A 12,321-nucleotide genomic window follows, 5' to 3' on the forward strand; every position below is an offset into this window, starting at 1 on the left:
GCCGAGGCCCCAAGGCTGGCAGGAGGGAAGGGCTCGGCGGCCAAGGTGCGCGCAGCGGGCGGAGCTCTTCCCCCCACCCGCCCCAGTCAGGTGTAGGAGCCTCTGAGATACCTGGTTGGCTGAGGCTGAATACTTCTTGTCGCCTGGAAGGAGAGTACTGAGCCAGCAGCATGAGGTCCTGCAGGGCCAGATACTGCGGGGAGACAAACAGACACAGGCCAGTTAGGAGAGGAAAGCCCACGTGACACAGGGTGCCCCCAGATGCACCTGAGGACCCCCAGAGAATGGACGGCGGTGCCTGGGAAAGGGGACACCCAGAGAGTCCCTTAAACCCCAGAAGAGGCAAGGCCCTAAACACTAAGAGCCAGGACCCTTTATTCATTACAAAGACAAATGTAAATTAACTAAGCCTAGATTCGAGGGTGAGCCCTCCTGGGAGCATCCAGGGAAATGGCATACCCAACCACCAGCCTAGCCTGGCTGGCTGTGAGCCCTGTGTGCTTCCTGCACCTTGGCAGGCAGCCTGCCATGCCCAGCAGGGCGACCTCGGACAAGTCACCGGCCCATACTGGCCCCACACTTCCTTCCAACTCTCAGCCTAGAAGCCCAGGGTCCTGCGTGTGCCCACGTCACTGTACTGTTCCCTTAGACACAGATCTGTTTTTTGTTTCTTCCCAGCGTGTAACTCATAGGACAAATGCTGACATACGTAAAATCTGGGCTTAGAACCCCAGCAATTACGCCCACAAAACAGATTCTGGAATGGCGGAAGTTCCAAAGTGACTCACTCGCTGGTCCTCTGTCTCATTCACCAGAACGTGGCTTCAAAACCTCTCCCCCATGGTTTGTTCCTCACCAGCCAACATCACCCACACGTCGGGGGGCAGTCAGCAACCACGCCCATCCCATGTGTCCAAGCCCAAGCAAGGATCTGTAAACCTTCACCGGCTCTCTGGAGCTGTCAGTCATGGGGAACGCCCCCGGAAGGGGGTCTCTCAGGCCTCCAGGAGCCTCCCACGGTCACAGCAGGTGAGACGAGGTTTTGGGCAGAGCCCCCAGGACTTGCATGTGGAAACCTACTCAGAAGATTGTGCTCGGTCCCTGGACCTTCATCTGTACCAGGGAAGGCCCACCGAGAGACCTCGGGCTCCAGCCTCCTCTCCAAGGCCTCTGCCACAGATGCAACCCCCACCTTTCACTCATTGTCCAGTGACTGAGTGGGGGTTGGGATGGGGTCACCAGATGGAATCTGCTGTAAAGAAGTCCCTCTCTAAAGTGTCTCATAGTGACTCTTCTGTCTCATTCTTAGAGATCACCTTCAGTTTTAACAAGCCTGCAAAACCTTGGAAGGGCAAGCCAATGAGAAGGGCCCTAATCTTTTAATAGACCCCAAAGTTCCAGAGGGCAGAGCCGGTTTTAACTAGTCCTAAGTGAGACAAAGAGCACGGACTTTTGGACAACCAGGGATGGGGTGGGGTATGTAGAGGGGACATGGGATGGGGGGACTTGTAAGACTGTAACCTAGAAAGGAATGGACCAATCCAGGCCCGGAAGGGAAAAGTCGCGGCGTTCTAACGGTGCAAAACGTTTTCTGGCTTCTGTAATTGGCGCAATTTCTTTTGAGAGGATTTGCCTGGTTCTCCCAAGAACCATAAAACAAATGATTCTTCACTCAAAAAAAAAAAAAAGAAATCACCTTCACACTGACTCAGCTGAACAGGGCTTAGTAAGGGTCTGCTCTATGTGATAAGCCAGGTGTGGGGCACCTGGAAGATAAAGACAGCTAGAAGCCACCCAACAGCCCTGCCCTCGAGGCCCTCGCCATCCGCCAGCAAGAGAGAACAGGAGTTCAGGCAGCACAGAATGACAGCCTAGGCCGTGGGCCATGAGAAACCAAGGGTACGGGGAGGAGGAGATGAACCTGGTGCTTCTACATGGTGCTAGAATGGGAAGAGTGAGAGTCCCAGAGAGCCCAGGCATTACCCCTGCCCCAGCCTCGCACCCCCTACACAGAGCCCCTGGGCCTTGACTCCCTCCTCTGGCTGCCCTGATCCCCCCACCACTGTGAGCCAGCAGAGAGGAGGCCCAGAAGGCTTCATGGAGACAGGGCTGGGGGGGCCGGCTAGCACCTAAACAAAGACATCTCTCTACATCCACAGCAGAAAACGATCAGCTGAGGGAGGTGTCAGCCCAAGTGAGCTGTAGAGCCAACCAGTCCCTAGAAAAGCTAAGGTGCGCCAGACACAATCAGGTTCCCCGGAGGGGCTGCCTGGGTAAAGAGGAGCGGGGGGAGGGCAGCAGCACGTACCTTTATGATGAGGGGAGAGCTGCCGTTTAAGACTTTTGGTAAGCATTCCTCTGAGTCTCCTGTAAACATGGGCTGAACAGGGAAGACGTGAGCCTGAAACCAGAGAAGATGGATGAGGAAAATGAGCCACGCATTTGGGCCCACGCAGCAAGCCCAAGCCCAGTCCCGCCGTGAGGTTAAAGCCCCAGAATGGCCAGAAACTTGCAGGTGCCTGTTTTTTTACCCAAACAGGCCCAGGGCAGAGCAGCCTCCCCAGAGAACGAGGCCAGAGCAACTCCTTATGCAGCTGTCACTTTCACCCGATGCTTCCACCTTATAAAACCTCCTTTTAAAAATTCACTGCAGCGAGGATAACTGCCTCAGCATACTACCGGTAAGCTCTGCTTACAGGACCACAGGCACTGGGTTAGTGCCAAGGCACCTGACGAGTGCTCAGTCACCAAGCCTCCAGGGAAATCAAGCCCGCTTCCTTACACCTAGTCACTCTACGTCATTAATGTAAACATCATCATGGAGCCAAACTGCGGTCCTATGGGGCTGGCGCGAGGACACTGCGAGGCAACCAGCCAACACAAGAACTCGGCACGTTCCAAGTAAGTCAGTCAGTGCCATGCCTGCGACCAGCTCTGGGCAGCTAAGATTCAACCCAAAAACCCGCCCACGGGAAATCAACGGCCAGTCTGGAGCCTCCGGGAAGCCCTCGACACTGACCTCTGTGGCATAGATCTTGAAGAGCACCCAGGCGATGTACCAGGTCACCTGAAGAAAGACCCCACAGAGCCAGACGTGGTAGAGCAGGGAGAGGTCCAAGAGCCCACTCAGGCTGTCCAGGAGAGGCTGCTTCCTGTAAAAGAGAGGGAGACTCCAGTCAGCCTCTGGGGTGGGGAGAACATCTAGGCCAGCCCCCTGAGGCTCTGGCCGGCCACAGGTCAGTCAGGAAGGGAAGTTTCTCGAGCATTCCTGTAGGACATGGGCCTGCCAAGCACCCAGGGATGCCCAGGGACCACAGGTGCCTTCTGATCAGGCCCTGAGTGTCCAATATGCCTAATGTTTACTTGGGAGGCTCCCCCTAACGTCATGTCCGCTCTTCCAGATAACTCAGTGGCCCAACCCTGGCTCCCCTCCTCAAGTGAACCCATGAGCTTTCTTCCTCAAGCTCACAAGCATCTTTCTGCTTTTTAAAAAACATTCCAGCTGGTTTGAGTCACTCATACTAATGAAGAGGGAAATTACAAGCATTTAGTAACGCACCGGCACCTCTGCTCTGTCTGGAGATGCACTGGACGGCTTTTCCAAGCGGCCAAGGTAAGATGTACGGCCCAGGGCAGGGGAGGAAATCCCTTCCCAGAGGGGCTCTCATCAAACACCAGAAGCTCCCGACACCAGCGACAGAAGGACACTACCACTGAGCTCATTCTCTAACTAAATGCCTTGAAGACAGTGATTGACATCGACTGCAGAAGCCTGCTGCATAAACAGCCGTGAGGGTGTCAAGGAGACTTTTTTTTGAATAACAAAAATAAATGAGATTTTGAGCCGCAGCATCACTGGATTCCCTTCCGCTGTCCTCTGACAAAACATCTGAGCACCCACTATGTGTCAGGCACTGCGCTGGGAGACGCACGCGTCTACCAGGCTCCCCCAGGCCGCCATCTTGATTTGCCCCCCTCATCCTACCCAGGTATGAATTATTGTCAGCGGCAAGATGAAAGCAGAAAGAGTCCTGGCTTTGGAAAGGAGGAAACACATGTCTATGAAGCACCTACTATGCTAAGGGCTTCACAAATATGACCTCATTTGATCCTCATAAAAACCATGGGAGGTAGGTGCTATCATGATCCTCATCGTAAAGATGAGGAAACCGAGGCAGAGAGCAATCAAGTGACTTGCCCAGGGTCCCACAGCTTGTAAGTGTCTGAGGCCAGAAAACAAGGACACTGGACAAGATGACCTAAGGTCCTTTCCAGCCCAAGATTTGGGACCCTATTATCCAGTGATGTTCAAAACCTGCCAAGTGCTCCCTACTATCTACTAAGTAATCACACTCCTTCACTCCTTCCCCCAGGCTCCACCGTGCCCATCTCCACTCCAAACAGGCAAGGCTACAACTACCTTTCTACCCGTGGTCCTTTCTGGATACACAACCGCCAGGAGGTTTTCCTACCTCCACACCTTTGCTCTGATGTCCCCTCTTCCTGGAACACCTTTTCCTTCTACCTGCTGAACTTCTCCTCGCCCTTTAAAGCCCCAATCCAGAGCCTTCCCAGGATCTCCGAGGCTAGAAAGGCCAACAGAGCTTGCTAATTCTTTTCTCCACTTCTCTCACACTGCACTGCCATGATCTGGTTACAAGTCGTCCCCTGACCAGATGTCAAGTCCTAGAAGGCCAAGAACTCTGTGTCGTCAAATATTTCTGGCCCAGCCCTGCGCACGGCCCAGGAAAAGGGGGGGGGGCCGGGAGAAGAGGAAGAGGGGAAGGGTCACTTACTCGTCTTTCTGGAGGTCCATAGCAGTGCTGATCCACGCTTTGGGGATATAGCCTGGGGGGAAAACACACCAAACTATAAATCTGGGCAGCCCACCCAGGCAAAGCCACGAGGCCCCAGAACACAAAAGCAAGACCGCCCGCGTCAGAAGAAGGACGGCGTTCTGAAATCCCAGACCCCATTAGGGGAGCCTCCGTGGTGCCTCCAGGCTGGGGGAGGGTACAATGGGGCCCCATGAAGACAACACTCCTCTCCAAGGGCTTCTGGACTGTCAAAGAGGAAAAGTGGGTCTAACAGGAAGACGCTATTTGCTGTGACACATTCTTTGGAGAGAGGCTCTCTCTGTACCTCCGCAACATCACCAACCTACCCTGTGCTTGCAAGCACAGGCCACTAACATGCCGGGCGAGGGGAGCCAAGAGCAGAGGTGGCTCAGGGCCCAGGCAGCCCCTACCCTTCCCTGCTGCCACCAGAAGAGAGGTGGGGAGGTGCTGGTCTGCAAGAGCAACCTGGGACAATGGCAGGGGCCCCAGCACGGAAGGAGCCCGGAGGGAGAGCAGCCCTGGCTCAGGCTGGCCTCTGGCCTACAGAAGGAGTTCAATAAACGCTGTTTGGCTGATCAGCTTGTGTTCTGGTTCCCCAATTCGTGAAATGGAAATAGATAATAGCTGTCCCTACAGACCTGCCTGGTACAATACGAAAACTCATACAGCACCCACACCATACCCATGTGCCACTGTCTCCCACAATGCCCCTGGATTTAGCTGCCCAGCTCTCCCTGCTCAAGAGGCTAAAACATGGGAGACAAAGAAGAAGGCAAGGGGTGGCTCCTGCTTACAGAAGTACAGGAGAGTCACAACTGGCATCATCCAAGCCCCGCCCAGCACCACCAGGGAGAGACCCCAGGATCGGGGAGCAGTGAACCTCCAGGGGTCAGAGCCCCCACCTGGTACCACTAGGGAGAGCCCCCCCGGACCAGAGGGCAATGGGCATCCAGGGGTCAGAGCCCCCTCCCCCCCCAGGGAGAGCCCCCCAGACTGGGGAGCAGCAAGCATCCAGGGGTCAGAGCCCCCTCCCCCCAGCACCACCAGGGAGAGCCCCCAGGATCGGGGAGCAGTGAGCCTCCAGGGGTCAGAGCCCCCACCTGGTACCACTAGGGAGAGCCCCCCGGACCAGAGGGCAATGGGCATCCAGGGGTCAGAGCCCCCTCCCCCCCAGCACCACCAGGGAGAGCCCCCAGGATCAGGGAGCAGTGAGCGTCCAGGGGTCAGAGCCAATTTCGCCCTCACTTACTGGGTGACCCTGGCAAAGGCATTTGACTGGAGAAACGGGCATTACCAGCCAAGCTGCACTTGCCTCCTTCCCAAGGCTGGGCAGGCAAGTCCAGGCCCCTGTCCCTAGACACCAGCACCTGGCAGCAGGGTCATCATTTTTCCCAGCTGGGTGGCATTCTCAGGGCAGGACACACAGAGACGCTGAGCCCACACTGACTGGCAAGGTTCTCCTGGCATAGAGAGAACCTCCAGCATCACTGGGTGCTCTAAAGAAATCACTACTGCCTTCTATTCCACAGGCACCCTGCCCTCAGGGGCACGGTTTTCTCCAGATGACAGCTTTGATCAACAGCAGAGACAACAAGCGAGCAGGAGAGTCCAGGACTTGCCGAAAGGCACCCAGCCCTCAATAAGGGGTCGGGAATCCAAGCCCAAGAGCTCCAAACCCCACTACTGCTGGCTGCGTCCCTTGCTGAGCGGAGGCCCCGACTTGCTCCCTAGGATGGCCACCTTTATGAGCATTAAAGACACCGTACTAGGCCACCAGTGTGGGGCCCTGCCCCAAAGCTCTGACAGAGCCAACACCCGGCTGCTGTCAGTCCCACAAGGGGAGGGAGATGCCCTCGGTAACAGCCCTCCCTCTCTACAGTGCTCACACCCAAAGGCCCCGTAGAAGCCCCGGGGATCCTCCTGTATCTCCATCACCTGCTAGCTGCGTGAGCCTGGGCAAAGAGCCTCAACGTCTCCACCTGTAAAGGGAGAGGCAGAGCTTCCCGCTCAGATCCCCTGCTTACCCCGCCTCACAGGGGCCTAATGAGGGCCAGAAAGGAGTGGATCAAAAGCATCTGGGACCAGAAGATGGCACAGAACCATGACCGTACCACCCATCACTGGCCTAGGACCCCGAGTCAGGGTCCTAAATGGGTAGCAGTCACATGACGAGCAGAAGCCAAGGAGCCCTGGGCCACTTATCCAAGGTTCCGGGTCTCAGCCAGGCTCACCCTAGTCCATAACAGTCATCTGCCAGAGCAGGCACGGAAGAAACTTTTGCCAAACAGGTTAAATGGCATCCTGACCTCCCGGGCCACCCAGGAACAGGGACATCAGAGAGGGGAGGGGAGGCGCCATCCACGAAGGGCCAGGTCCTTACCCAGGAAATAGTAGAGGCCGCAGAAATTCCTGACCAGGTACAGGGATTCCACGGCACTGTGCCGCAGGAGCAGGGGCAGAGCTCTCCGGAACCGCAGGAACTTGTATTGCTGGAGAGAAGAAAGACAAGAGGCAGGCAATGGGGAGAGTGCACCGGCCCACCCTCGGTGCACGGGTACCCGGGGTCTCGTCTGGACAGCCAGACAGCACCCACCCCGTGGGGAGAGGAGAACGACGGCTGTCAGATGGTGACGGTCATCGGATCCTCAGCTCACACGCGTGCCCCTTGGCAAGACGAGCCGAAGCTGGACAGCCCTTTTGAGGGAACAGGTCGAGGAATCCAGCAAACCCCTGAGGCATGCCTACTGCGCACGGGGGCTGGGCCTAGAGCTGGATGAGATGAGTGGGACCTGGGCCGCCCTCCAGGAGCTCACAGCCCGGGAGGGGAGAACCACAGTAGGGTAGTAGCCCAGGGGTAGCAGGGACATCCCAGGACCAAGCCCTGGCCAGCCCACTCCCCAACATTGTGACTTTATCCCCTTCTTCTCTCCGGGCCTCCACAATGAAGTGGAGCATAGCGCCTGCCCCCCACGGGGTCTGCGGGGCTCTGCAGATTTTGAGGCCCCCTCCTACAAGTATTACTGAGAGGAGCGACACCAGGATGAGCTGCCGTCTGGGGCCCCTCAGCAAGCAGCTCGTATTCCAACAAGAAATTCTGAGAGGAGGCCAAGGGAAGGCAGGGGATCTTCAATTGGCCATTAATGGGCTTCAGCGAGCTTCTCAGGCCTTCAGAATCTGTTTCCTCCCTGGTCCCTCCCTGCCCTGACCTTCCACAGTCCACGGAAGGCATGAGGAAGACCCAGGGAACAAACACAAAAGACAGAGCTCCTTCTCCTTGAGAAGCCGGTCGGGGGCTCGCCCAGGGAAGGGGGAGGTGTCACATGCCACCACATGCCAGAAGGGGGAGGGGCAGCGGAGCAGAGAGAGCCCCACTCAGCTCAGCAGACAACTTGTGACCCGGGGAAAGATGCCTCGGGCATCAAGAACTCACTTTTCTCCCAGAAACGTTTAGTTTAGCATCAGGAAAAAAAGAGACACGCCATAGGAGCAAACGCATAGCTGGGGGAGCTGGCCAAGTGTGGCTCTGCCCTCCAAGGAAGGGAAGCATCTGGAGGGCAGGGCCTGCACCTTTCTATCCCTAGTGCCTTGCACACAGCAAGCACTTCATAAATGCTTTGCTGACTGGACAGACGACCTATGATCACAGGATCACTCGCTGCAGCAGGAAGGGTTCCTAGAGACAGCCTGTCCAGGCCCCTCACTGCAAAGATGAGGAAAGGGAGCTGTCCAAGGTCTCTGAGGCAGCACCAGAGACTGAGCTCACCCCAGGGCCTGGGGGCTCCCTGCGGAATCTGAAGAGACAGCAAGCTCTGACTCAGGGCCGGCTTTGTAGACACTTCTGAAATCCAGTCCACCGTTCAAAAATGTTTAAATGCACTTTGCGACCCTGGGCAAGGCTGCCTGTGATATCACTCCAGAGCAGTACCTTTGGTTCCAGCCCCCCACCCCCACCCTACAGCTTTGCAGAGAGCCACAGGCTCTACAAAGCAAGGTCAGGAGGCAAAGGCTCCGTGTGGCCACTGGGTGTGGCGAGTCAGGACGAGCTCCGCCCACCCGGGCCCCCTGGCTGCAGCGGCCCTCCTGGCGGCCCCTGGGCCTCCGCTCCAGACAAAAGCCCCTGGAAACAGAGGAAGCCCCCTTCCCAAGGGGAGCTCTGGCGGGAGCAGCCGGCCTAGCTCTGCCCACTGGAGCTACGCGCTGGCTGTGGGGCCAAGGCCCCCTGGGGCCACGAGGGGAGCCAAGCTCCTTCTCACCTGTATGATGGGGAAGGGCAGATAGTTCATGTTGTTCACGAAGTAGAGGAGACTGTAGCTGTAGCCCATGAAGGCTCCAGCCAATAGGAGGAAGAGGTGATGCTCATTCAAGCAGGCCCGGGCCGCCTTCCTGTCCAAGCTGAAAGGAAGCAGGCAGAGTGAGGGAGGACAGAGGGGCAGCCCCCAGCACCCAGGAGCCCTGAGGAGGCCCGTGGGAAGCACAGAAGGGGAAAGGGTGTCCCCAGGAGTACCCGCCCAGGCAAGGCTCCAGGATAGTCACTAGGGAGTGTCTCAAGTTAAGCCTGAAAACCAAGGGATGCCCGGCACAGCCTGGCTTCAAACTCTTGGAAGAAACGCCCTGGTCCTAGGAGCACACGGGGCAACAGCTGGCCATCCCCAACTGAAGCTCACCAGTACACACAAGCACCAGGTCTGTCTCATGTGACAAGCTGGAACCCTCTTCTCTGCCACACTGAATACTCTGGGCGCTCAGAGCCCAGCCATCCTCATGGTTCTGGGGGGCACAATGGATGTGGGGTTCCCTTTCCCCCTCATCCTTGGCCAAGTGCTTCAGGGCCCTGAACGTCAATTAAAACAACTGAGTAAGTGTTTTTGGAGGCCCTGAGCAGACTAAGATAGCCACGTCTTTGGGGAGCAGAATCTGTTAGTTCAGACGCCTGGAACAGGTGGCAGCTGCCACATACCCACACCCACCACTACCCTGCAGCCGAGCTCCAAGAGGGGCTGTGGCCCCCCAAGCCACTCCCCAGTTTCACCTGGGGACGAGCGCTCTCCTCGGCCAAAGACACACGATCTGCTCACAGGTCACCAAGTTTGCTGGGACCTGCCCGAGCCTGCTCCCCACTGAGACAGTAAAGCCTCCAAGAAACCAGAGACCCCTCCACGCCACAAGGAAACATCAGCAGAGGAAGGGTGGGGTGAGAGAATGGGGCCCCACGATGAGGGGCCAAGGCAGAAGGGGATCAGTAAATCACAGGCCCCAACAGTCAGCCAGGCCCACACCACCATCTGAGACAGAAAACAGGCCCAGAGATGGAAAGCATATTCCAGAGTGCTCCGTTTACGTCCTCTCAGCCTGCTATCACAGCTGTAAAATAAGAACAAACACATTTCCACTATTGTTCTCACAGGGCTAGTGTGACAATCGTGTAAGATAACTCAGGTGAGAAGCCATGAAAGCCAGAGTAGCGCCACGTCCACATAAGTTAAGAGGCCTGTTCCTAGAGCTTTTCCCACCAAAGAGCCAAGAAGGGTGTCCCCAGGGGAGGCCCTGGTCCCTCCTTCTATTTACAAAGATTAGAAAGCACAAAATCAAGCCAACCTCATCAGAGGCCCCCTCTACCTGTGCCCAATGGCCAGTACTTCAGCCCGAAAACACTTGCTAACTATAGGCATATGAAAAAATGCTCTAAATCACTACTGATTAGAGAAATGCAAATCAAAACAACTTTGAGGTACCACATCACACCTATCAGATTGGCCAACATGACAAAACAGGAAAATGATATGTTGGAGAAGATGTGGGAAAACTGGAACGCTAATGCATTGCTGGTGGAGCTGTGAACTGATCCAACCATTCTGGAGAACAATTTGGAACTATGCCCAAAGGGCTATAAAAATGTGCATACCCTTTGATCCAGCAATAGCCCTTCTAGGGCTGTATCCCAAAGAGATCATACAAATGGGAAAATGATCCACATGTACACAAATATTCACAGCAGCTCTTTCTGTGGTGGCAAAGAACTGGAAATTGAGAGGATGCCCCTCACTTGGGGAATGGCTGAGCAAGCTGTGGTATGATTGTGATGGAATATGAGCAGAACCAGGAGAACATCGTACACAGCAACAGCTACATTGTGTGATGACTAACTTTGATAGACTTAGTCCTTCTCAGCAACACAAGGATCGAACTCCAAAGGCCGCATGATGGGAAATGCTCTGCACACCCAGAGAAAGAGCTGTGGCGTCTGAACGCAGGTCGAAGCATGCTATTGGCTCTCTCTCTTTCTTTTGTTTCTTCTTCTTCACGGCTCCTCCCACGGCTTCTAATCCTTCACAGTAAGACTAATGTGAAACCATATTTAACATGAATGTACGTGTAGGGCCTACATCAGACCGCCTGCTGTCTCTGGGTGGGGAGGGGAGGCAGAGGGAGAAAATTTAGAACTCAAAAGCATATGGAAGGGGAGTGAATGTTGAAAACTAAAAACTAATTAATTAATTAATTAAAAAAAAAAAAACAGGTAAAGCTACTCAGAAGGGATCAAGAAAATTGGGAAAATTTTAAAATAAACAGAGAAGGAAAATTATAGACCAATTTCGCTAATGAATAAAGATGCAAAAATTTTAAATAAAATATTAGTAAAGAGATTACAACACCTTATCTCGAGGATAATACACTACAACCAGGTAGGAATTATAGCAGGAATGCAGGGCGGGTTCAATATTACAAAAACCATCAGCATAACTGATCATATCAACAACGAAACTAACAGAAACCACATGATCATCTCAACAGAGGCAGAAAAAACTTTTGACAAAATGCAACACCTATTCCTATTGAAAACACGACAGGGCATAGCAATAAATGGAATCTTCCTTAAAATGATAGGTAGCATCTATCTAAAACCTTTTTAGCAAGCATTATATGCAACGGGGATAAGCTAGAAACATTTCTAATAAGATCAGGGAGTGGGGGGGAGGTGTGAAACAAAGATGTCCATCAACTGTTATTCAATATTGTACTAGAAATGGTAATTATAGCAATTAGAGAAGAAAAAGAAATTGAATGAATTAGAATATGCAAAGAAGAAAGAAAGCTATCACTCTTTGCAGATGATATGATGGTATATCTAGCAAATCCTAGAGAATCAAGTAAAAATTTACCTGAAATAATAAGCAAATTTAGCAAAGTTGCAGGATATAAAATAAACCCACATAAATCACTAGCATTTCTATATATTACTAACAAAGCCCAGCAGCAACAGATAGAAAGAGAAATTCCACTGAATATTACTGCAGACATTATAAAATATTAGGGAGTCTACCTGCCAAAACAAAACCAGGAACTATATGAACACAACTACAAAACACTTTTCACACAAATAAAGTCAGATCTAAAAAACAGGAAAAACATCAGTTGCTCATGGGTAGGCAGAGCTAACATAATAAAAATGACAATTTTACCTAAATTAATTTACTTATTCAGC

General features: G+C 53.8%; 1 protein-coding gene across 3 annotated transcripts in view; it reads right to left on the reverse strand.

Annotated features, from left to right (window-relative positions):
• NDC1 (NDC1 transmembrane nucleoporin) overlaps nt 1–12,321 on the reverse strand; it is a 42,862-nt gene that overhangs the window by 19,425 nt on the left and 11,116 nt on the right. For all 3 annotated transcript variants that reach the window (XM_078156652.1, XM_020987815.2, XM_020987814.2), the window contains exons 5-10: nt 9,092–9,230; nt 7,219–7,327; nt 4,797–4,848; nt 3,020–3,152; nt 2,309–2,401; nt 112–193 (exon numbers count right to left, since the gene is read on the reverse strand). In XM_078156652.1, coding sequence (XP_078012778.1) covers nt 112–193; nt 2,309–2,401; nt 3,020–3,152; nt 4,797–4,848; nt 7,219–7,327; nt 9,092–9,230 — 608 coding nt within the window. The remainder of the gene's footprint in view (nt 1–111; nt 194–2,308; nt 2,402–3,019; nt 3,153–4,796; nt 4,849–7,218; nt 7,328–9,091; nt 9,231–12,321) is intronic.

This window comes from Phascolarctos cinereus, unplaced genomic scaffold (assembly GCF_003287225.1).
Source record: "Phascolarctos cinereus isolate Bilbo 61053 unplaced genomic scaffold, phaCin_HiC Scaffold_5;HRSCAF=322, whole genome shotgun sequence".
NCBI classification, from domain to species: Eukaryota; Metazoa; Chordata; class Mammalia; order Diprotodontia; family Phascolarctidae; genus Phascolarctos; species Phascolarctos cinereus.